This window comes from Colias eurytheme, chromosome 31 (assembly GCF_061535395.1).
Source record: "Colias eurytheme isolate Ceu_HAF_F1 chromosome 31, ilColEury1 Martin Lab GWU primary, whole genome shotgun sequence".
Classification (NCBI taxonomy): Eukaryota; Metazoa; Arthropoda; class Insecta; order Lepidoptera; family Pieridae; genus Colias; species Colias eurytheme.
Genome location: NC_143010.1, coordinates 4,881,509 through 4,907,976, shown reverse-complemented (window position 1 = coordinate 4,907,976; position 26,468 = coordinate 4,881,509). Strand labels below are relative to the sequence as shown.

Here is a 26,468-nt window from a genome sequence, read left to right as displayed (position 1 = left end):
ATTATGGCCCACAAACATCAAAATTGTTTTATATCTGTGATATAGCCATAATATATTTGGGAACTACGCGAGTAAAGCTGACTTTGGTAGCTGGAAGTTATTACTAAAATTGGCAAAAATGATACTTGTAGATTTTTATAATAAAAATTTAACTGAATATATTACTTATTCCTCATTTATTGTTCTAGTTTAATTCAATTTAGCCCTACTTTTGTAGGTCTCTTACAGATAATTAATATAAGAGTACTTTTATATGATATACGAAATGAGAATTAGATTATAATCTAACGGTTTTCACAATCTATACAATATTATGATACGATATACGATATTAGTGATATTAATATACTTTCTCATGATATTTCTTTCTGTTTTTAAAGTGTTGCTATATTATTATTATAATTGAAATTTATACGTATGTCAACCCAGCATGAATTTGACAGATGACTTAACAGTCATCACACTCATCCAATCCAATGACTAAGGAATCCTATGGACAGGGCATATTGTTCTATACAAACAACTGATTATACAAATATCATGCATTTCGATACCGAAATAATAAAACTAATACTGTCTCTTTCTAACCAATGAATATTCTGATAAGTGAAAAAATATGACTATACGTCAGTCAGTGCTAATTCTATACCGTTTGATATTTGTAGTTTGCTCAAATACCTACTGTGGCCGGTCGCCATTTTATGTTCTCGTTATTATGATGTACATGCGCTGTCATTGCTCCGTAGTAAATATTGAAAAATATTGAATATTTTTGTGATTGTGACAAACATTTGTGTCTAAAACATATAGAGTGGTCGAGGACAAACAGTGGCATAATTCCAAAGCGTAGTATTGTGGGATGTGGCTCCAGAAAGAATGAAAACCAGAAAAGTTTGTCATTGCACCGGTATGTATTTGTTTTGACTGAAATATTAGTTATTACTTTGCTGATTTAGTTATTTTCATGTATATTGAATTGAGGAGTAGTCACAGACTGTGTTTAGTGCAAAATTGTTACCAAATATAGCTTTATTCGAACACTATTTCGAGTCGTGACGGTTGGAGTGACAGTTTCGTTTCCCCAGTTTATTTTGCTTTAAAAATAGTCAAAGTGTTTAATTAGTCTTCTTAAGTGTTCTTTGAGTAGTATCCATTAAAAGCTATCACAGTCAGTGTTATCTAAGTTATTGAAGACGATATAAGTGATTAACAAGTGAAAATAAAAAACAGCTGACTAACAGCTGATTTTACGACTACCGACTGCAGTAACTGTGAGTAAATCAACGCGTAGATCACGAGGGATTGTGGTTTTGTGAGCTCTGTTTATTACAGAAAGTTAATGATTTTTATATGTGAGTGCAATAAATTCAAACAGCAATAACTGTAAAACATATTATCTGCAAATTTCATTGCAAACACAATAAAATAGTGATTTCAATTAAGTATAGCGCCCTCTACTGCATTAATCAATAACTAACTTCATTGATCGATACGGGGTTTAAAATGCCTAACAACAAGTGCCCTAGCTGCGGCAAATTTTACTCTCCAACAGCAGATGGCGCTAAGTGTTTTAAATGCAGTCACCTGTACCACAAACAATGTATAAGCCCCAAATCACGACTCAATGGAAAATGGTTATGCAAAACATGCAAAGACTCGTCTCCTAAATCAGCGGAACCTGAATGCTCGCAAGATGTGGGGAGCGGAGATATTTACGTGGATGCCCCGATGCAGGCCCATGATTCCCTCTCCAGCTCTCTTGCAGAGGAAATGAAACTTTTGCGCACCGAACTTTCTAGTTTTCGTCAGGAAATGGCGAAGGTCACAATGGTTATGGCAGAGTACAATAAGAGACTAGACGGATTTGAAGAGCGATTGGAGCGAATGGAGTCAGATTACTCAGTAAACAAACCGATTAGTCAACCTAGTAATGATATAGTTGAAAGCATTGAATCTCTTAAGCATCAGTTGAACGATTCTGAGCAGCGTAATCTGATGAATGATGTTGAAATTACCGGCTTTCCAGAAATTAAAGGCGAAAACCTATTACATTTGACTATAACAATAGCACATAAAATTGGTCTGTCTTTGGAAGAGAAGGATATTGTAAATGCGTATCGTGTCGGTCGTCAAAACGGATTGGATATGAGTAGCGACCGTAGCTCATCTGGGCGTCCGCGCCCCATCATAGTGAAACTGACCCGGCACCATCTGCGTAACGAGTTATTGCGTGCGGCGCGCGTGCGCCGCGGCGCTGATAGCGGCGGGCTAGTCGCGGGAGAACCGCGCCGCTTCTATATCAACGAGCACCTAACGCGCAATAACCGTAGGTTATTCCATCTGGCGCGGGAGCAACAACGCGCTAAAGGCTGGAGTTATGTCTGGACCCGACGTGGCCATATATATGCAAGACGCGACCAGCACTCTAAATACCATACTATATCCTCCGAAGGCGATATAAATAAGGTTTTTGGCCAAAGCTAGTTTCGAGCTTACTGGTACTTATTGTCTGTATTTTAAAAGTAATTACCTATACAAAGCTATTCACGACTTCAATTTGTTTGTTTCTGTGGTTTGCATATAGCTGCATTTTACGCGTTCTTTTTGTAATATTTCATTATGTTATTACTATACATAGCGTTAGATGTAAATGGTCTAAACGTTGTAAGATTATTACGTTAATGATTCATATAACGGCCAGCCATGTTTTAAAGCATACTTACATAGCATACATAATATTTTATCGTGAATTTCTTCTTATAAATATATATTATACGTGTTATTATCAACCTCTCTCATTGTTAAATCTAAACATTTATCGGCTAGTTGCATTTTCAAACACTCATTGTATGAAAAATATTACATGTTTAGTCTTTTGTTTTATATATAAGTTTAGTTGCTCAATATTATTTAATAAATGTTATCCTTTAATAATAGTTTCAAATTATTGTAAAAAAAAGGTGTATAGGAAGCTTCATAAAGTTAATTTTGAGATGGAAATATCGCCTCGCTCAAATACGCACTTTCAAAGGATTATGGGACAATCTGTTTTTAATTTCGCAAAATTTGTTTTATTATGTAATTTAAGATGTCTTTGCTATTCGGCCTTTATAATTGTATTCTGCACGCAGTCGCATTTATTGAGGTGTGTCAATTATTTCTCGAGTTTAAAAGAATATTATGTTCTTAGTATTTTATATTTTATTTTAATATTTAATTCATTAAATATCATTTTCATGCTTTTACTCGTCTATTCTAGTATTATAGTTTGTGAGTATGTTTTAAAGTTTCATTATAATATATATTTAATTTATTTGTTTTTCTTATATTTATACAGTTACCATAACAATGAACAACAAAAATAAATTTAAAGTTGGTCTTCTGAATCCGGGTTCTTTGGGTACGAAGCATGATGAGTTTCTGGTGGCAATGGAGCGCCATAAAGTAGATGTGATGGCTATCAACGAGACTTGGCTGAGGGATGGCGAGGAGGGGCGCGCTCCGGCCGTGCCGGGCTACAGGTTACGCCACGTTCCTCGGCCGCTCACTCTTCGATCTCGAGGTGGGGGTGTTGGTTATTATATTAAAAATGGCACGTCGGTGAGGGTTATACCACATCCGTTAGCGCATGGCGTGGAACAGATGTGGCTTAAGGTTAACTTAGGTGGCGAGATCATCGTGGTCGGTACTGCTTACCGCCCTCCCTGGCTGGATATTAATCTGTTCCTGGATGCACTTACTGATTCCATTGGTTCTTTTATGTGGTGCGACAGCCTTATTCTCGTAGGGGATTTTAATATAAATCTTTTGGATGGCGACCATATAAACTGTATTAAACTAAAAAATTTTCTTCAAAGTGTCAATTTAACGCAACATGTATCTCAGCCGACACATTTTACACGTTTCAACCAAACTTTATTAGATGTAATATGCACAAATGTTCCAGTGAGTAATTTGGCGGTAGACCACATAGAGGAACTCAGCAGCCATGCTTTTGTTTCCTGCACACTTAATATATATAAGAAAAAAGCTAAACCAAAATTTATCACTTTCAGGCCTATAGCGAACATTAACATAGATAATTTTAATCAGTCTCTGTATAATATCGATTGGTCATCTCTGTTCTCTCTTCATAACGTGGATGAAATGGTTAACACGCTGACTTCATATATCATATCTCTTTATGATATATTCGCTCCTAAGAAAAGGATTTTCGTCAAGACGAAACGGCCTCCCTGGATTACACAGAACATCAAAATAATGTTCCAATTACGCGATGAGGCTAGAAGTAGAGCGCGTCTTACTAAGGAGGATGCACACAAACATTATTACAAGGATTTAAAAAAATTCACCAGCTTAGCTTTAAATCGTGAAAAACAGGCTTACTTTAATTCATACATTAATTCTAATTCAAACAAACCTAAGATCATGTGGAAACATATAAAAGACAATGTTACCATCAATCCTAAAAAGGATTCATTGTTACCTTCTCATCTCAGTAATCCCAATGTGTTAAATAGCCACTTTCTAAATGTCCCTGGTAAAGACCAATTACATCTTTCCATATTAACATATTATGAATTTAATCGACACAGTGATGCTATTTTTAATTTTACGAACGTAAATGAGTCATTGGTGTTTAGCACTTTAAAGGAACTGAAGTCACAAGCCATTGGAATTGATGACATATCTTTGGACATGTTTAAATCCACATTACCATCTACCTTGCCAATACTGACGTATATTATTAATGAATCTCTGAACACTGGCATTTTCCCTGGTTTATGGAAAAGCGCTCTCGTTCATCCTGCACCGAAAATTAATAATCCACAAGACCTGAAGGACCTTCGGCCAATAAGTATACTGCCTTGCCTTTCCAAGGTCATTGAAAAAATAGTGTATAAGCAGTTAATGAAGTTCTTAGAGACCAATAATATACTTCCAGATCGTCAGTCTGGTTTTAGAAAAAACAAAAGTACTGCAACAGCCATAACGGACGTAGTAGACGATATATTATCGGCTCAAGATGAGGGCAAAGGTACGTTCCTGGTATTACTGGACTACACGCGAGCATTTGAAACCATAAACGTGCCTTTGCTACTATCTAAACTCACATATTACGGTCTAAGCTCATTGACCGTAAAGTGGTTCAATAGCTACCTATCGTCACGAACTCAGACTGTTTCAGTTGCAGAGGAGGATGGTAGAATTATGCTCTCTGAATGTAAAGTGGTAACACGAGGAGTTCCTCAAGGATCTATTTTGGGGCCTCTGTTATATATACTGTACAGTGCAGACATAGTGACGCGAATAAAATCGTGTCGGTACCACATCTATGCGGACGATGTGCAGTTATATATTTCATTCTGCCCACATGAGACGCAAAAAGCAGAAGAAAAGCTAAATTCAGACTTGGATTCAATTCGAATGTGGTCGGAAAATAACTCTCTTGTTCTCAACCCCAATAAGACCAAATATATGATACTCGGGACCCCTTCTACTGTCAAAATAATAAAAAATAAGCTGCCATCCGTACTTTTACACATAGACGGGGTACCTATACAGCGTGTTGAGGAGGTTAGAAATCTTGGCATCGTTTTTGATGAGAATCTGAGATTTGAGAAGTACATTAGCACTACAGCAGCTAATTGTTTCTATAGACTTAAGGTTTTATATCGCATTAGACAATATATTGAACCCAGCCTCAGACTCAAATTATGTGATAGTCTAGTTCTATCAAAGTTCAATTATATGGATGTGATTTATGGACACCGGTTATTAGGTCGTACAAAACGGGTAATCCAGCGAGTGCAGAATGCATGTGCACGGTTCTGCTGGAATGTCCCTCCGAGGGAACACATCACGCCATATCTTAATAATGCGCGATGTCTAAACATGGAGCACCGCAGGCAACTGCACTTTGCGTCCCTTCTCTTTGGCGTTGTCAAGACAGAATCGCCTCGCTATCTGTTTGAAAAACTTAATTGGAGGAGTGAACAAAGCACTCAATACAACACCAGGGACGCACACAAACTCCTCGTACCCAAACACCATTCCGCTTGTTTTAAGGGTAGTTTTAAATATAACGCCACTAAATGCTGGAACAATTTGCCACCACCGCTACGGAACTTACGAACACTATATACTTTTAAATCTAAATTTAAAAGTATATTATTAGCTCACCAAATCCAGGTTTAGTGGTAAATTAAACATACCTGAAAATTGTCCTAAAAATACTTATTATTTATGTATTTATTAATTATTATTTATATGTATTTAATATTTACCTTGGCCGTTAGTCGCGTTATATCGTCGTATGATCTATAAGTTTATTATAACTCCTTTATTTATTTATTTTTATATATTTATGTATATAATATGTAGTCATAAGTAACTCCTTTCGTCCCAACTCGAAGCCTTTATTATAAAGGGGGCACTGAAAAACAGCGCTGCCAATGTTCCTGGACGTTGCAGCATATGCTGAGCTGCCTCCTTTTTGTCAGGGTCGTAGGACACACCTTAATAAATGTAGTTATCATTCTATTCTTTTTTTTTTATACGTGTTTTTCATGTTAGTAATTTAAGTATTTGCTTCTTTTATTGTAACTATTTCTTATTGCGATGTTTTCTTATTTTACTTGTACGGTTTTATGTTTTATGTCTATGTATGTGTGTGTTGTGCTGTCTCTGATAAATAAATGTTTCTTTCTTTCTTTCTTTCTTTCTTTCTTTATTTTGTATATTTTCGTACAAGTAAAATAATGAATTTGGGTGCTAGTGACGGCTTATAATATCGACATCAGCATTATCTTGGATGAAGACGTGCGTCTCCCAAGGCTGTGGCATTAATCTCAAGAATAGTTGCTTTGGTGAATACACTTCCAAATTAACAAATAAATTTTGCCAAGAGCATCAGAAGGAAGGCGGAAGAAAAAATAAAACACTTAATTCCTTAAATTTACCTAATATGAATTTTAACTTAAGTAAGATTGGTCGGTTGTAACAGTACTTTAAAAATGTATTTGTAAATAAGTCAGGTTAGGACTAAAATTATAGGTAATAACCTAAATATTCATTTTTTTAAGGTTACCAAGAAGTGAATATAGAAAAAGAAAATGGTTAGAAGCAATTGGAACTGAAAATATCAAGCCAAATGTAAAGGATATATCATATTATGTTCCCTACATTTCCCCGAAAGTGCTTTCAATAGAACAATGCATGTGATTCGTCTGCACGATGATGCTATACCAGTATGTCTGCCGCTGCATTCACACAGGGTGAGGTTTTTATCTGTCGACATATTGTGATGTCTTCCAATTTACTTTTGATCTTTTTATTTAGATTTAGGTCTGTCATTTATAATCTAACGTTTCTCCTATTTTGAAGGGGGCCTGTGAACAAACTGAGATGGTTTTATATTTTTTTTTAGTACAAACTTGGGTGATATTTGGTTGTTGAAATATTATTGACTGAGGGAAAGTGCATTTTACTTTAAATACATGGGGTGTTTTAAGTTATTATACGGGTCCAAAAATAATCAATATGGCATCCCTACTTCTAGCAAATACCTATGTAATATTCCTTTTTCCATTCCTAATGTAACATTCATCATGCCTAGTTCAAAGTACTGTTTTTTTAATCTAAAAATAAATTTCAGCCTTGTGTCAGTCAAGGTGAACCTGCTTCATCAACGGCGAATAAATTGGATCCAACTCCGGCAGACATACAGAATGTTTCAAATATGGTAATTATTTTAAGTATTGCTTTATAAGCCAACCCTTTGTAAAATAAAATAAGGGAATTTGTAATATCACTTAGTGAAAATGTAATTTTTAACAGAAAAAATAAGACTATCTACGAAAAGAAGTGAGATGCCATCAATGACATATTATGTAGCTTGTACAAAAACAAAACAAGTACCAACCTGTTAAATACAGTAGAACACAATTTTGAAAGTTGTTTTTTTACAAGTTAAGTTTTGATGACATTTGTGTTTTAGTGACATGAAGTTGTCTTTTAATGATATTCACTAGGTCTTCAATTATTATTTGCATGGCTAATACCATTTTAATGATTTTGCTTTATGTACATGCAAATTATGAATAATAAATGTAAAGTGAACAATGCTAGTTAATGTAAATTGTGACATTTCATTTCCAGGTACCAGTTGAGCCTCTAATCCCTATTATGGTCGACAGCAAGACGTGTTCCAAAAGGTATCCACATAAATTGACGGCAAAGATACCCACAGTATGAGCGTCGATCGTTCGATAATAGTGGTAGAACTATCACAACTATAGTAAAAGGAAACGATTTCGAGGGAGACAACAGTTAAAGAATGAAAAGAGTGAATCCGAGTGCAATCAGGCTGCACAAAATAGTTTAGTTCTTTAATTTTCTCTGTTACTAAGTAATTATTGTTTTTTCTTTCTATTACTGTATATTGTGTTGTTCATCGTAATAAAATACTATTATATACCTATATTAATATTTATTTTGTATCATTGTATTACATTCCTCAAAACCGAAATTAGTTCAGCTAAAAGGTAACAAACACGGTAACAAAACTGTACAAAGTTCGCCGGGACAGCTAGTAATGTAATAAAACAAATCGAATACTAAATTATTCTGTTTTTCCGGAGCATGCGCCATCCCTCGTGGCTGTACCATAGTAGCAAAATGCATACAACAGATTTTATACCGCATACCCGTAATACTACATTTGCTCTTTACTGGTATGCTTCTGTTAGTTCCGTTAAATACTACATTCAAATAATATCTGATTTCGAAAACACCGGTCAAACAAAACAAAATATCCAATAAACCAGTTGATAAATTTAGCAGATAACTTAAATGCCAAATCGTAAGTCTACCGTAATCCTTAGATGGAAGTCAAAATTGAACTAGATTTATCAAATTATACAGGGTTACTTGTAAAACACCAGGAACCTCGCAGGACAAGATAGCTAACAACATTATGTAACAACATTTTGTTCTACGACTTTTGATAATTTGTTAGATTTTATTTTCATACAAAAATAAATATTCATTTAATTTTCCGTTTGATTATTATAAACTCTACGCTCATCCCTGCGAACGAGAGGGGGAAGGGGGCGTCGCGTCGTCCTTTCGATAATGAATAGAAAATAGACTTACAAATGTTAGGAGAGTACAATAAAAGCTTAAAAATCACCTAAAAATAATTTATTGCGTTATGCCAATAGTCGTAGAACAAATGTTGTTACCTACTTATGATGTTATCTTGTACTGCGAGGTTGCTGGTGTTTTACATAGAGCAAGTAAGTGTTTTACAAGTAACCCTGTATAGGTGTTACCGTCACGAGCAGCCATCGTCATACTTAATTTTATTAATTGGCATTGTCATTTTTTTCCGCCATTTGTAATTTTACTTCTATATTTTGTACAATAAAGTTTAATTAAATAAAAAAATATTATATATTAATATTATTTTTATCGATAAACATAGTAATGTTTATCGATATATTCTCGGCACTAAACACCGCCATCTTGTGTTACAAGCAATATGGCGCCGGCCACACTTTTTTTGTAGGTATGTCGCTTCCATGTGATTCCTTATTCATTGATCCAATCACTCATCACATAAAATGTCAGTTGTCACAAAATTTAAACACAAGAGCGAATTCAAAATAACCAAATAACTATTTTCTAATTTAAAATTTGTGCAAAAGGGAATGAATGTTCGACCAAATGCGTATAATGTATGAATTATCAGCATCATCAATACCTATTTTGCAACGGTGTATTGAAATAGCCGGTCAGAATAGCGTCGAAAATCAATGGAACGTTCGCCTTTCAAGAAGTATTTTACTTGTAGGTTACGAGCATTTATTACAAGAAAGAGCTCTCCAAGAAAACAGAACTCCACCTGCTGAAGAACTACAAAGAGTAAATAATATCACAGATAACATAATTACACCAAAAAGTATTGATAATGAAAAATACAAAGAAATTGTTGAATCCAATCCTATATTAAATATAGATTACATTATAAAAGAAAGTATGAAAGATGAAACGATTCTTATCACATTAGCGAATAATTTACCCGATACGAGTATCGAAAAATTATGCCAGTATGTATTTGAAAACAATTTAATGTAAAATTTGTTGAAAAGTTTTTACTAAAATTTCTTTTAACTTATTTCAAAAGGCAAAACTCATGGCTGGCCACAGATGTATTAGTAAAAGTACATAAAAATTATCCAGAGGACTTTATAATATTATTCCAAAGAATAATACTTGATTTTGAAATAAATAGCAGTATTTTACAAGAATTTGTTTCAACGTTAGACCAAAAGGAACAGACAGATATTCTAAAAAGCTTAATAAATATGGACTTTACAATAGATGTATTTATTAAGAACATATTTACAATATGTACAATGTATAAAACAAGTTCTAAAGATGAGAAAATACAATATTTTATTTTTAAAAATCTAGAAGAAGCTTCAGAAAAATGTGTTGCCGATAAACAATATGGAAGATTATTATTAACATATTTGCAGAATAAAATTGATAATACAAAATTAACGAATTTACAAAAAATTGTTGAAGCACATAGATCACCATTCAGAAGACCTTGCCTAAATTTATTGAATGAAATTACTGAAAAATATAATAAATAAAAATCTTTGTGCATTTTCCTTTGTCATATTGAAAAAAAAAATCTTGTGAATCATTTCTATAATTACTCAAATAGCTCCTTTCCAAAATTTGCATGTATTAATTTAGACTTTTAACTGTTTAAAAAAATATATGTTAGACTTTATTTTATATTTTTTATGTACTTTAAAGCTTTCTACAAGAACCTATGGAGAATTATTAAAATAAAAAAATACGTGTGGCACTTGGTGGCACTCGGGGACTGCCGCGGTACAGCTATTGCATGCTATGCCTTCAAGCCACACCTCCGCCCGTCGGAGTGGGGAGCGTGAGGTTTTTTCGTTACGGAATTTCTGGATTCGGTCCCCGCGCTCAAGGCCCGCAATAGAAGCTATGCAATAGCTTAAAAAAATATATGTTTCCTGTTAATAATATTAAGCATCAAATATTAGGTATAAAGCACAATCTAATCCTTTTAAGTGCTAAAGAATAACGATCACGACAATAATATTATCAATAACTAGCGCTTCTCGGTTTCACACGCGTGGCTAGCATAAAATGCTATGCTATGCGTAATGATAGGTATATAGCTGTGGCTGACACACGATATTTTAGTGTATGTATTTTATCATACGTATATATTACACACAACATGTATTTAAATATTTTATTTCATATTTATATTCGTATTTAATTATAACACTAAACATTCATTACACAAAACACAAAAAATACAGACATGCATTACTCTCATACAAAATAATTATAATATTTATTATTTTATGACGGAGTCGCGGTATTCGCGTAGTATGCGTGCCGCGACGAAATTATCACGGTCCCAGCGGGTAGATCGGAATATTTCTTCATGTTTCTTCACAATTGTAAAATTAACAGTTCGATCTTAGTTACCGAATGCGCATCTAGTCAGTGTCTTTTTGTTCTTGTATTTTCATGCCCAAAGTGTTGCTTGTATCTGATAATTGTCTCTCTCCTTCTGTGCGGAGATAATAAACGTTAAAACTGTGAGTGTGTGGTTATTTGTGCATCACCCAAAGGTACTGTACCTAGTGTAATTAATATCAATTATCACGCACTCCACATAGCCTATAGCCTTCCTCGATAAATGGGCTATTTATCAACGAAATTTTTTAAATCGGACCAGTAGTTCCTGAGATTAGCGCGTTCAAACAAACAAACTCTTCAGCTTTATAATATTAGTAAGTATAGATTGAGACAAGCTATACTTCCAAACCCGGAATATGTAGGTGTGTATAATCGAGTTCAAAATAGGTGGAGGATCTACATAAAGAAAAACAAGTTAGAAAGGAAAACTGTATGAGAGCCAGAACGCACCATTGCAATAATTGTAGTAGGTATTTATAATACGGAACGCACCCAGCACCGTACACAGCAAAAGTGTCATTTGCCAATATCAGATCTGTCAAATGTCATCAAATGTCTCATGACATATCATTTGTTATGTTTTTATAACCTAAATGCACGTGCACATACAGAATTTAATGATTTGTTAATTAAAAATGGTAAAAATGAAACAATTAGAAGTAGAAGAGGTATGTCCGAAGCGAAAATTTTACCCCATGGTTGTGAACTTTCAAAATGCTGACATCACTGACGAGTATCAAGGAAGCAATTGTGAGATGTTTGTTAATCAAGAAAATAATAAATATACTGTTGTAACTGAACTAGATAATATGGTGTACACTGGAGATGAAGAAGAAAAAGACGTTGGACGAGTATTACTACTCGCAAGAAACAAAAACACTGGAAAAGTTCGAATCATTGAATCATGTCATCTAAACTTAAATCCAGTAATCAGAAACAATTTGGACACCTCACAGCTACTAGAAACGAGTAATTTAGATTTAAGTCGTAAATTCGGTTCCAAGAAGCAGAAAAAACAGATGGAACAGCGCGAAAAATTAAAAATAAACGTAGAAACGATAACAGCGCAAGTCCAGAAAGCTACAGAAAAAATAAGTGAAGACCAACTGGATTTATCATCATACGATAATGGGACCCTGCCTGATGATTTCTACTTACCGCCAATCGACCGAAAAGCGACTCGACTCGAAGACGTTTACGATATCAACAAAATTTTAACAGAAGACGAGATTGAAACAATATCTTCCGAAATCGCTGAGAAAGATTACAAATCGGAAATGTCGCCGATGATTTTGAGTATGGTAGAAAAGAGTAAGTCGAAAATAAATCAAGTACTCGGTCTGTACACGTCTTGTTTAATAAAATTTTATGTGACAACTGCGAAAGAAATGAAGTTGAAAAGTTATGCAGCCTGTAAGTGTTCACATACACTGCACAAAATTATAATGAAGAACTTTTCGTCTATGACAAAAGGACAGACGGTGAGATTACCGAACTTTAAAGACAAAGCGTTTTGTCACGCAATCGTGTTTATATTCTTATTAAATAACTATAAATGTTCTTTGACGAAAATTTGTGAGGAATTTAAATTTACTCAAGCAACGATTCTAAAGAAACTGAGGATTATTGGCGCTACTGTTGTTACGTCTGGCGGTACGAAAATAGTGCAATTGAAGTATCCATTGAACTTTAAACCGATGTTCAGGCGGAAATCTTCTAAGTTTTAACCTCCTGAGACCCAGGATTTTTTTTTCTTTCTTTTTTAATAAAAATTAGCTGTATCTGTTCTAATGCAATTATAGATATTCAAAAAAATGGAAAAAAAAATCTTTCGTGGAAAACTTGGATTTTCCTTATGTCATATATATATTACAGGAGGTCCCAGTTCCAAGTGTAATAAGTTTATGAAAATGAAGAAAAACTACATATTTTTTTAGTTATTATATATTTTTAAACTTGAATCTAAATATTTATTATTCTATCCATTGTTCTGTGTCTATTTTTTGTACCTTTGTTCAAAGATAGGTATTTTTAAGGGTGAGAAACGACCAGTTCAAGTATTTTGCACCGGCGCGGCGGTGTATTTATATTGCCACGTCCACCCCTAGGTCTTATTTCTAATCCATCCTCTCGGTCAGCCTCCTCTAATGCTTGGTCCACGTCATGTTCGTCCCCGAAATGGTCTGCCAACAACTGAAGATGACATACATAGTGACGATTCTGGTCTGACATGACTCATACTCATTGGACGTATGGAAGAAGAATCATTTTCTGGTATTTGGGCGGCTTCATAGGTATCATTTGGGGCATTATCTTCATCTCAAACATTTATTTATTCAATAAGACTTCTTCTAAAAGCACTTTTGAATCGTCATAACAGTATTAACATTTACCACCGATACGGAAAGCAGTATCTATGGAGAAGAACCGGCAAGAAACTCCATAGGTCCATCATATAGGTCAATATTTTACTCATCTAGGTGTTGGTAGATCTCAGTATCTTATAATTCTTGAAAATTATAATAAAATCTGTAACATAAACTAAATAATGTCATATAGGTAATACATGGGGCCCTTGTAACCAATACCAATTTGGCAAGAATTGAGACCAAATGTCTTACCAGTATGACATAAAAGAAAACATTCATATTTTTCACAAGTTTTAGATTTATCTTACAAAATAACTATTGCGGTTGCAGAAATAATATCTATTATAATTAGATATACAAAGATATACTGAAATATACTAATGGTTCCACTAGAAATGTAAGATTACTGACCACGTGTTTGCCGTCGCACAGCCATCGTCAACTTCGAAATGAGAATACTTCAAATCACTGTCACTTATAAAACCAAAAACCGTTTAGTATAGTTGATGACATACCACTACATCGATTTGAGGTATTATTCCCGCATAGACGCAAAAGATGGCGTTGAAATATTTTTTTGTTGTTTATGTAATATATATATGACCGCAGGCCCCAGGAGGTTAAATGTAAATAAATTATATAAATTTAGTATCTACATATATACTCTTATAATGTATTATGATGGTTCTTATATAGAGAAAACATAAATATTATGTACCACGGGTGAAGCCGGGGCGGACCGCTAGTAAATTTTATAAATTTAGTATCTACATAATATATACTCTTTTATTGTATTATCCTGACCGATTCTCATGAAATTTGATCTGAGAGTCATCCAACATGTTGCCTGGCATTGATTGCTGTGTAGCAATTAGGCCGCCTATTGTACAAAATTTTTGTACCTCATTAATTTCTACCACATTTTCCTATATTGTTTTGTACAATGAAGTGTTATAAATAAAAATTAAAAATAAAACTTTTTCTTTAATTGTAGAATGAAATGCCTAACATGTAAAATCTAAATATCTAAAAAGTATACTGCAAATTGCAATCTACAACTGCAATCACATTAAAATATACAGGGTGTCCCATTATTGGTATACTTACTAAGTTCAAAGGAGGTTACAATTTTGCATACGCTGAGTACGTAAAAAATACTTATAAAATTCCAGACGCATTTTTTTTTTCAAATAGATGAATTCTTAAAACTCTATGTGTACACTCCTAACAAGCAACCCGCCCAACTTTGCCACCCGCACGTGAGCTATCGTTTAAGATTATGTTTTTATAGACAAAATGCTCACATTAGAGAAGCGATATATGCCGGCTGCGCGAAGCTAGAGAAGAAAACATAAATTTTCAGGAAAAATTGAGCAAAAAATTTTTGATGTAATTTTGCTGTTTAAGTATTTTTTACGTGATCAGTGTATGCAAAAGTACAAGTCCCTTCGCGCTTAATATACCAATAGTGGGACACCCTGTATATTATTTATTTTATTATCCATAACTCATGTTAATCTGATGCATAAGCTACATTATTGCCAAGTATCATAAAAATCGGTTCAGTGGTTTTTATGTGAAACGTTTATAATATTTTAGTAGGAATTAGTGTTAAAAATAAAACTACCCAAGTAAATATATAATTTTATTACAATTTCTACATATGGGTAATTGTATAAAATTTGATTATCTTATTTTAAGTAACATACATTTATAGATTACTAGCTTTCCGCGCGCGGCTTCGCCCGCGTTTTCAAAGAAAAACCCGTTCCCGTAGGATTTCCGGGATAAAACCTATCCTATGTCCTTTCTTGGGTATCAAAATATCTCTATACCAAATTTCATGCAAATTCGTTCAGTAGTTAAGGCGTGATTGAGTAACAGACAGACAGACAGACAGAGTTACTTTCGCATTTATAATATTAGTATGGATAGTTATTTTCACAAGATTAAGAGATTTTCATACAACCAAGAATCAAGATTGTTGTTATAATATGGAGTAATAATTAATCTATACTAATATTATGAAGCTGAAGAGTGTGTTTGTTTGTTTGAACGCGCTAATCTCAGTAACTACTGGTTCGATTTGAAAAATTCTTATAATATATTATATTTTACTAGATTTCCGCCCGCGTTTGCAAAGGAAAACCCGCATAGTCCCCGTTCCCGTGGGATTTCCGGGATAAAACCTATCCTATGTGTTAATCCAAGTTACCCTCTATATGTGTGCTAAATTTCATTGTGATCGGTTCAGTAGTTTTTACGTGAAAGAGAAATAAACATCCATACAAACTTTCGCCTTTTTAATAGTATTAAGATATACTAGCTGAGCTTCTCAGTTTTACCCGCAGTGCTTCACTCCTGTTGGTCTTTGTATGATGATATAATATAGCCTTTCTCGATAAATGGGCTATCTTACACTGAAACAATTTTTCAAATCGGACCAGTATTTCCCGAGATCAGCATGTTCAAACAAACTCTTCAGCTTTATAATATTATATAGGTATTAATTTGTACAAATAAGCACCTTATTTCGTGGCAGTAATGTTCAAAGTTTATTGTATATGCTAATTAGATAACTAAAAGACGCATAGGCAGAGTTTTGCTTTGGACAATTTTTGAACGTGGTTGTGAATCTAGTTGTTTATTGTTATATTATACAGAAGAGACCGGCTCCTTGGCAGTGGTTGACGCGCGAGCGTAGAACGGAGGGGTCCTGGGTTCGATTCCCGGTGGAGACGAAGAAAAAAAAACAAATGTCTCGGTCTAGAAGAACACAGAAGGCTGATCACCTACTTGTCCCTAAAGAAAATCGATCAGTGAAACAGATGTATGCATAATGCATCTGTCCCTTACCCTACTTGGGGACACGGGACTTCACTTTTTATACAGAAGAGAGAGATAGTTAGTGTGCTTAGATTTTCTGTCTCTTTCTAACGATCAGAAGTTTTATTTTATAATTAGTTAAAGTTATATTATGTCTTTCCTACTCTATCTAAAATACATAATATATAGGCTTAATATTAAACACTTAACTAAAGAGTATTATGTTTAAGAGATCTACTAAAAGAATTCATAAAAATTCTTAATATTTTTTAAATAACAATAATTAGAGGCACTTAGATTTTTAGTGTTACAACAATCTGCATAATAAGAAATTAATAATAATATGGCTATAATATTTAAAAAAAAACATCCGGCTACTTTATACTTAAAATATATGGCCAGTTTTAAAGGCTTCCTGGTTCAAAATGAGATTGAATCAACTAAAAGAATCCACAACCCACTATTTTTCGTTATAAAATACAAAAAATATATTCCTTTTACTAAAAAAAAGTATGTTTTGATTCTGAAGTGTTTTCCAAAAATTAATTAAGAACTTAATTTCTTATACATACACAATAATAATAAAAATCGAGTATTATTTTCGTTACTAACTAGCCCGATACACATCACTTTAATTTAAGGAGACATCGGCTCAGCCTTAATTTCGCACTCTGTCATTATTTCATATCCCGCTGCCATATCATATACTGTACTAAAATCCACAGGTTCTGTTTTCACCTCAAACCTGGAATCAATCTCACTCAAACTAGTCGAGTCCTCACTCATTTCGGTCGTACACAACTCACTCAACATCAACGTACTTGTATTTAGTTTTTCGTGCGCCATTTTGTATCTTTGTATCGAATATTCGAGACAGTTGTAGGATACGGAACAGTATTCACACGTGAACACGATTGTATCACGTAAATGTTTAAATTTTAGATAATGTTCGTAGTAGGTTTCATTGTTGAAATTACGTAAACAGTCTTCACATTCTACGACAAACAGACGTCGTTCGGAACCGTATCTTGCTAAATCGTCCACGTTAAATTCCGGGTGGAATTTCCGTATGTGACTCCTTAAAGTTTTCCGCGCACTGAAATCCTTTGCGCATATAATACAACGCGGCACGAGTTTCTGCATTTTGAGCATCTTGCACAAGCTGTTCGCATTGTGCTGGTCAAAACTTTGCTGTCCATTGAACACTAATTTGCAAGTATCACACTTAAAGATCTGTTCTTGTGACGAATGTTTATTCGATACGTGGATATTTAGAGATTTCTTCGAACTGAACGAAATGGAGCACATATGGCAGGGATATGTATCCATATTGACTGAATGCATCAATTTCAAATGCACTTTACATGACTGGGCTGATTCAAAACGCTTCTGACAGACATGACACTGCGGAAACACATTCGATTGCGAGTGTTTCGAACGTAAATGCTTTCGCAAACTACGTTTCTCTTTAAACAAGCTCTCACATTCTATACATTTGTACCGCGATTTGCCCATATGCGTGAACACTATATGCCTTCGTATTCCACGTTTATTCCGGAAAACTTTATCACACAAATCACATTGGAAGATTTTGTCGTTAGCATGTATTGTTCTCATATGAGCGGCCAAATAATACTTATTATTGTAGACTTTACTGCACAATTCACAATGCACTGTGGTTTCGTTAGTGTGATTTAACTTGATGTGATGTTTTAAGGATCTATCGTTCATGTACACTCGGCTGCACAGGTCACATTTAAACGTACCATTTAAGTTAGAATCGTCTACACTCGATGTGACTTTGGGAATTTGAGTTTGAGGATGGAAAATACGCTGGTGAAATTCTAAGCTCGATTGATCCGTGAATAGCTTGTCACAATTGTCACAACTCTTCACACCTTTTGGCGGTAGACATATTTTCTGATGTTCTCTTATTGCTTGCTTGCTGTAGAACTTCTTAAAACAGACGTTACAAGTCGATAAGCTGTAATCCACATCATGCCACGCCTTCATGTGGTCTTTCAACCCATAGACGGACGTGAAAACGTCCATACATAATTCGCAATTGTAGAAAACAAATTTGTTTCTACCCTCATTTTCTTTCGCACTCAAATTCATCAACGACTTCTTGCAATACGTGTAGAAATCTTGAAACGAATGCTCCGATTTCACATGCTGCCGTAACTGCGTTTCTTCATCGAATTTTTTCTGACAATATTCGCAACGATGCCCTATTTTGATTGCCATACATTCCTTGACCACAGTTTTGTTCACTGCTTCTGGTTTATGATGCAACGCGAGGTGGTTTTCTACATTTTCTCTTCCGTAGAATATTTTATCGCAAAACTTGCAACTAAATTGTTCCAAACTATCACTCATATGCCTAGCTAGGGTATGGCGTCTCAAACTATGATGCCACATAAACACTTTTGGACACAAATCGCACTTAAACTCAGCCCTTTCACCGTGCAACATTTCCACATGCCGCCTAAGATTCCGATTACTCGAAAACGATTTATCACACAAGAAGCACTGATTATAATCCGATTCCACGGGATTGTGCACTGAATTTATATGAGATATTAAAGACTGTTTTCCTTTAAACACTTTTTGGCAATAATCACATATAAGATACTGCACATTAGGGTTGTGCAACTGATTCTTGTGGCGTTTTAAATTCCGATCTGTTGTGAACGTTTTATCGCAGACGTTGCATGTTGAAAAAGTCTTTAACATTCTGAAGTGTTTTGACGTCATGTGCGATACTATATTTTGTTTTCTTTTAAAGACTCGTCCACACAGATCGCATTCGGGTAAGCCTTGTCCGTGGTTGTTGTGTCCTTGGCTTAAATGTAACTTCAAAGCTGCCACTCTGCCGAAGGTTTTCCCGCATATTTCGCAGTACCTCGTGATGTTTATATGAAAATTCTCAATGTGCGTCACCAGGTTACACTTTCTGATGAAGGAGCGATCGCAATAATCGCACACGTAGTCTTGGGACTGCATCTCTGAAATGAGAAAAATGTATGTCAGTAGATCCTAAAGACACAAAATTCATTAAAATCAATCCAGCTATTTCGAGGAATTCAGTGACAAACACACACACACAGAAAAAAATATAGGTACAAAAATGTTACAGTGAAAGAATATCAACCCTTATAAATATAAATGTATGAATGCTTTATAAATATATGTAAATGTACATAAAGAATATAAAATATTTGATCATGAGGCGGATTGGCGTAAAAGGATGCGGGTTCGAGTGACGAGTCATGATCGAATTTTATATATTCTTTATAAATTTATCTACTTGGTTTTCGAAAATAACTTTTGTTTCTGTTGAGTTATGAATTTCTCAAAATATTTAATTTAATTACGTTTTTTGCTCGTAGATACTTCTAGTTTCTCATCTTTGTCTCGCTGACATTCAAATATATTATGTGGAACTGTACCCTTTTTTAGTTTGATTCTTCCGCCGAAAATCGTATGTTTTGCATAGTTATCCATATCAGATTCAATCTGAAATAAGAAAAAATGTCATTAGAAAAATTATCTATGCACATATTGTTGACTGTTTCTCAAAATGAGTAGGTAAAATAAAATTATTTAACTTCTGTATTTATTACCCTGACTGTGTCTTTCCATTCTATACAAGGCCAGCATGCAATGGTGTAAAACTAATTAGTACAGATTGTAAATATCTTTTTTGCAAAGTTCTTCCAATCTATACAGCAGCAGTACGCAAATACTCGCGTATACTTTGTAATGAAGTAAGGATAGCGCTCCAAAACATACAGCACCAGTACGCATGCAGACTAATTGTGTATGTTTATATGTATAGGAATTTCTAGGCTTATACGTCTTTGTAGTTATAACAAAACAAAATTTTTTCGAGAGATATGTAAAGACAGCTGTTCCCTATAAGATAGGCATTAAAATTTAATGGCACTAATTTTCCAACTAAACTCTTTTATTACTTTATCCTTTCAACTGAATAGTAACTGTTGTGAAATGTTATTTATTGATCATTCAATCCTTGTTGTACATTCCTACAAAAAAAAAAAAAACAAAAATACACATTCCTTTCTACTTACGTTATTACACGAGATTCTATGGATATTAACGTTACATTATATGTATTTATTGATCAGTTAAATAAGCTAGTTTAAATTTATTTACAATAATTCATGTGCATCTTATAATATCACCGAAAAATATAATTTATTTAAAAATATTCAATTCAATTCAATTTATTTTATAAATGGCAGTGCTGCGTTGCCACAATTTTGCCAATGTCACGTTGTGGATAGTTTTACATCTCATAGATTTATAAGAAACTGAAATGTATCAGTCAAGCGCAGATATCTACAACAAAAAAATGACACACACAATATATAGAAATTCCCAACACCAGGTTAATTTAATTGTTATAAAGGACGAACAGTAAACTATGTACAAAGTATAACATAAAAACTAAAATCCACAATATTTGGACGCTTGATAAATATTCACAGTTTTATTTTGTTAGAGATAATAAATTTAGATATAACATAAACAAATCGAGTACTAATTAATGAGAGGAGGGATTGCATGTTAGTAGGACGAGGAACGGTAGGAGGAAGGTTATCATATAGGGAAGAATTCTTTGTACAGTTAAAAAAGATATGGTCCAGGTCAGCTTCATCAATACCACATTCACAAATTGAGTTGTCCCTCACCCTGATTTTTGCTAGATGCACTGGAGTACTTGCGTGGCCTAGTCGAATACGGCAGATCGTAGAGGTAACACCTTTGGGGATGTCCTTATATTTAAAAAACCATGGTTTTGGAGGAATATCATTTTGTATAGAGCGGTAGAATTTGCCCTTACTTCTACTTGACATAGACCAAAAATCCTTCCATGTTTCAAAAAGTCTAGGGCGCGCAAGTGCAACAATGTCATGTGAGTATGTAAGTTCATGAGTCTCTGATGATATATTAATGGCTGCTTTAGCACACAGGTCGGCGGACTCATTACCTGTGATACCACTGTGTCCAGGAATCCAAGCCAAGGTAACATCAATATCATTTACTTTGCATTCTAACAGGACTTCTTTTAATTTAATAATTACCGGATATTTCACCTTTGAACGAAATTGATTAGAAGTCAATGCCTGTAAACAACTTTTGGAGTCTGTGAAAATAATCGATTTAGTCAGCTTATGAGATAGGACGTAGAGTACCGCTTCTAACAGAGCTAAAGCCTCGCCCACAAAGGTAGATGTTACTGGAGGGCATTTACGACACAACATAATGGCAAATTTTGGCATCCAGACAGCTATACCCACGTTTTCAATATCAGAGGTTTTTGAAGCATCAGTGAAAATTGGAGTCCATCCATTCCAATTTTCAGCTAAAATGCTGTTGAATTTATGATTGGCGTCGGGGGATTGTTTTGAAATTTTAAAAAATTCAATATTTGGGCGAAAAAGAAGGGATTCAAAAGGAGAGCAAAAGATAGGATTGGAGGGGGATTTATACAAAGTATAGGGTAATGCTAAAATAAATGAGTAGGATTTTAAGAGGGGGAACGCTGAGTTATTGTCAACTAAACCATGTAAAATTTGTAATCTAGCAAGGAGAGGATGGGAAGAATTTTGAAAAAGTTTCCAAATAAATCTATCACACAAGTACTGTTTCCTAAAATGAAGAGGGGGGTCACCGGATTCTATTTGTAAGGCGTTAATTGCTGTGGATCTCATAGCACCTAGAATAATCCTTAAGCATTTAGATTGGATTCTGTCCCAAACTTGATTGCCGGCCTTATTACATGGTTCCAATAAAAATGAAGCATAATCAAAGTGGCTACGGACCACAGCATTATACAGGAGCTTCTGAGAGAAAGGGTGCGCGCCCCAGCTAACTCCAGACAACGCACGCAAAACGTTAACGCCTTTCTCACATTTCTTAGCAATGTAATTTGAATGGACTAATCCAGTCATTCTGGAGTCTAAATATACTCCTAAAAATTTTACATTATCATGAAAAGGGAAGGGATCATTATTATAAAAAAGGTTTAAAGGAGGAACTAATCTTTTGCGGGTGAAAATTACACAAGAGCTTTTTGAGACGGATAAAGATAGGCCATGTGGGTGTAACCACTCATGTAGGTAGTAGAGCGCACTATTTAAATTACATTCTATTTCAGATATAGAGGATGAACTGCAGTATAACGCAATATCGTCGGCATATTGTAGGATGTTGCAAAAACTATTTACTGATGACTCCAAATCATAGGTGTACAGGCTATATAAAAGGGGGCTTAACACAGATCCTTGCGGGAGACCTTTCCAAATGGATCTCGGAGAGCTTAAAGATCCATCAACTCTTACTTGGATTGATCTGCACATAAGAAGATTGCAAATGAACCTTGTTAACCTCTCGGGGATACTCAGCTGATGCAATTTTTGCCTGAGTATTGGAAGAATAACATTGTCATAAGCACCTTCAATATCTAGAAAGACTCCAGCAAGGAACTGCTTTTTTTTAAAGGAAATTTGGATATCAGTAGTGAGGACGGCAATACTATCTAAAGTGCTAAATCCCTTGCGGAACCCAAATTGAGATTTAGCCAGGATATTGTTATTTTCAACAAACCATTCTAGCCGGTTTTTTAATAAAATTTCCGTTATTTTACATAAAGTGGAGGACAGGGCAATTGGGCGATAGCTGTTAGGATCTGATGGGTTCTTGTTTGGTTTAAGGATAGGGATTACAATTTGGGTTTTCCAGGATGGAGGAATGAAGCCAGTGGAAAGGAAATAATTTACTAAATCAAGAAATAATACCTTAGTCTTTTCTGTTGATTGGACTAAAAATGAGTAGGGAATTTCATCAATACCAGGAGATGAATCTTTGAGTCCATCAAGGGCACATAAGAGTTCATCCATGGAAAAAGGCGAGTCTAGGTTATTTGTGGGAGGGAGAAAGGAGGGTGAGGAGGGAAATAGGTCAGAGGCAGGGACGGTGGTAGGAGCTAATTTATTTATAAACTCATCTAACCAAAGGGAGGTATTGTTAGAGGTTAAGGAAATTGGGGAATATGACTTTCTAAACCTTTTAATTTGTTTCCAGACTAGAGAAGGAGGGGTTTTAGGAGAGAGGGATTCACAAAAATTTAGCCATCCAGAACGCTTTTTGGAGTTAAGAGTTTTTTTCGCATTAGCTGAAATCTTTTTAAAGTTTAGGAAATTTTCTGGTGTCATACTAGAAATGTATAGTTTTTCCGCATCAGATCTTTGGCGAACAATATCTGTACATTCCTGATCCCACCAAGGAGTAGAGGGTTTATAATGAGATGGTTTTTTCTGAGGGATATTAGCATTGGCAGATGAAAGGATGGAGGATTCAAACTGGGAATAAACAAGCAATACATTATTAAATGAAATAGGGGGAAAAAGATTAATTTTAGTTTCTAAAGAGTATGAATAATTAGACCAATTAGCTTTAGACAGGTGGAATTTTAGAGACGGAACATATTGGGCTTCGGGGATGTTATGGTCAAAGGAGAGGAGGATAGGAAGATGATCACTCCCATGGGAATCAGGGAGAGTGGACCAATTACAGGACAGAGATAAGGAGGGGGAAGACAAGGACAAATCAACAACACTTTTAGGATTTTGATTAGGTAAAACAATATGAGTAGGGGAGCCATTGTTTAAAATGCATAAGTTGAGATCATCAAACAGTTCTAATAGAGATACAGCAAATAGGTCGGACTTATGGGAGCCCCATGAGGTGTGATGGGCATTAAAATCCCCCAAAATTAAAATAGGACCGGGGAGAGAGGACAATATATAGTACAAATCAGGAATTAAAGAGGAACAAGGTTTCGAGATATATATAGATAAAACAGTAAAATCAAAAACTTTTGCTGCAACAGCATTGATATCCTCACTATGATTGGGAATAGGGATTTGGGAGAAGGGGATACATCTTTTAATAATCAGAGCAGCACCGGCATAACCGTCGGCTCTGTCATTGCGTAAGCACACATAATTAGGGATGGTAAAACGAGTCTTAGGAACTAACCACGACTCAGATATGGCAAATATCACAGGGTCGTATTCGTTAATAAGGCTGATGATTGAATGTTTCTTTGGTCGAACGCTTCTAGCATTCCATTGTATCAGGCTCTTCGGAGCCATTATTTAATCTGATAGTGTCAAGAATTCTGAATAACATTTCTTTCACGTTGTGCGGTAAGTCGACATCACTACATGTTTTAATGATGTCATAGAAAAATGTCAGGCAGGAGATGAGGACGTTGCTCTCTCTTTGAGATCTGGTAATAGGGGAAGTGCCTGATAAGGCACACCCGTTTTGCGGTTCTAGTTGGGGATCTCGAACAATGTTATTATGGGTTGCTTTATCATAGCCTTTTCCAAGAGGAGCTCTAGGACGAGGCATATAGAAAACGGTTTTCTTATAAGAGGACGAGGTAGGGGAAGAGGGCGGATTTTGTGAAGAGTATGTAATTGAAGAAGAAGGGGTTTGACGGGTTGCATCAGCAAAGGATTTGCGGGACATGGGGAAACGTAGGGAAGCTTCGGAGTAAGAAATGTTTTCCTCAGACATAATATGTTTTATATTTTTTTGTCTTGAGTGTTCAGGACACACTGGGTCCGTAGCAAGATGGGAACCTGAACAACTGATGCATGAAGCGGCAGACTCAGAAACATTGCAATCAATGCCATCATGGTCCTTTGCACACCGGAAGCAGCGAGGTTTTGATCGGCACTGGGATTTGATATGCCCAAACCTGCAGCACTTCCGGCATTGTATAGTTGGAAGTTGGTATTTCTCGATAATTAAGGAGGATTTATATAGGTAGACTCTATCGGGTAATTTTTGTCCTTGTAAAGTTAGGACAACAGTAGTCGTCGGAATCCACTCAGTAGTTTCATCAGTTTTTCGTTTTCGGTTGAGTCTACGGGCCTTTAATACCATTCCGAAGCCTTGGGGGATCTCTAGAGCTTCTACACATTCTTGCATGGAAATGTCAGTAGGAACTCCTCTAACTATTCCCATGCGAGAAAAATTATAGGTAGGGATGGATGCAGTAAGATTGTTATTACTCAATATTGGATTATGACAAAACTTGTTGGCGTCATCAGCATTAGAGAATTCAACAGAGACTCGATTCCTACCTATCTTTTTAATGCCATCACGTTTAATATTATTAATACCATTAGTAACTAAAAGTTGGCCTACCTTTACAGATCTCAAAGTTGAACCAGAAGCAAGATCAGTTTCATTTTTACATAAGTGGACAAGGAATGGGCCAGTGTCTGCTTCCGAATACCTTCTTTCACCTTCAGATAGCATAGGGTGAGTATAAACTGTCTGGATAGATGCCGCTATAGGATTAATCTCCACAGAAGTTTTTTTTAGTTTTGAGACGTTTGAAATATCATCGTCCAAATGCCTTTTGTGAGGAAGGCGAGTCTGTACATTTTGGGAGGGATCGTTAGGATCAGGAGGATCCGGCGGATCCGGAGGGATTTCCATACTTAGATTAGTATACTTACCACTAAACACTATACAATACAACCACCACCAATAAAAACAAAAAAAATCGTAGCTTGAATGAAATATACACCAAATAGAAAACTATAATGAAAAATTTTTCAATAACACGTGCTTTCACTACCACAAACAAGCATCGACCCCATTTAAAAATATATGACA

General features: G+C 35.1%; 3 protein-coding genes, 2 long non-coding RNA genes and 1 pseudogene across 8 annotated transcripts; 3 read left to right on the top strand and 3 right to left on the bottom strand.

Moving 5' to 3' along the window:
- Positions 1-530: 530 nt before the first annotated feature.
- LOC149895594 (uncharacterized) lies at positions 531-8,488 on the top strand. 2 transcript variants are annotated; one of them, XR_016458461.1, is made up of 4 exons: positions 531-907; positions 7,086-7,277; positions 7,658-7,744; positions 8,161-8,488. It is a non-coding gene; the product is annotated as an uncharacterized LOC149895594 (long non-coding RNA). The 2 variants fall into 2 exon arrangements; XR_016458462.1 differs by lacking the exon at positions 531-907 and adding an exon at positions 6,824-6,983.
- A 1,143-nt stretch (positions 8,489-9,631) lies between these two features.
- LOC149895593 (uncharacterized) lies at positions 9,632-10,668 on the top strand (annotated as a pseudogene).
- A 1,460-nt stretch (positions 10,669-12,128) lies between these two features.
- Positions 12,129-13,271, top strand: Polr1E (RNA polymerase I subunit E). Its single transcript, XM_090118711.1, has one exon. It carries the CDS (start codon positions 12,180-12,182, stop codon positions 13,269-13,271), a length of 1,092 nt encoding a protein of 363 aa, XP_089974837.1. The 5' UTR covers positions 12,129-12,179.
- A 2,577-nt stretch (positions 13,272-15,848) lies between these two features.
- LOC149895591 (uncharacterized) lies at positions 15,849-20,968 on the bottom strand. 2 transcript variants are annotated; one of them, XM_090118700.1, is made up of 3 exons: positions 20,834-20,968; positions 20,117-20,258; positions 15,849-19,747 (listed from the first exon to the last, which is right to left on the bottom strand). In XM_090118700.1, the coding sequence occupies exons 2-3, from the start codon at positions 20,244-20,246 to the stop codon at positions 17,376-17,378; spliced, it is 2,502 nt and encodes an 833-aa protein (XP_089974826.1). In that variant the 5' UTR covers positions 20,247-20,258; positions 20,834-20,968; the 3' UTR covers positions 15,849-17,375. The 2 variants fall into 2 exon arrangements, with proteins under 2 accessions (XP_089974826.1, XP_089974828.1); XM_090118702.1 differs by having other exon boundaries at positions 20,192-20,258.
- A 1-nt stretch (position 20,969) lies between these two features.
- LOC149895590 (uncharacterized) lies at positions 20,970-26,288 on the bottom strand. Its single transcript, XM_090118707.1, has one exon. The coding sequence runs from the start codon at positions 26,286-26,288 to the stop codon at positions 24,891-24,893; it is 1,398 nt and encodes a 465-aa protein (XP_089974833.1). The 3' UTR covers positions 20,970-24,890.
- On the bottom strand, positions 20,970-26,458 carry LOC149895589 (uncharacterized). Of its 2 annotated transcripts, none has more exons than XR_016458463.1 (2): positions 26,309-26,458; positions 20,970-21,912 (listed from the first exon to the last, which is right to left on the bottom strand). It is a non-coding gene; the product is annotated as an uncharacterized LOC149895589 (long non-coding RNA). The 2 variants fall into 2 exon arrangements; XR_016458464.1 differs by having other exon boundaries at positions 20,970-21,902.
- Positions 26,459-26,468: the final 10 nt, after the last annotated feature.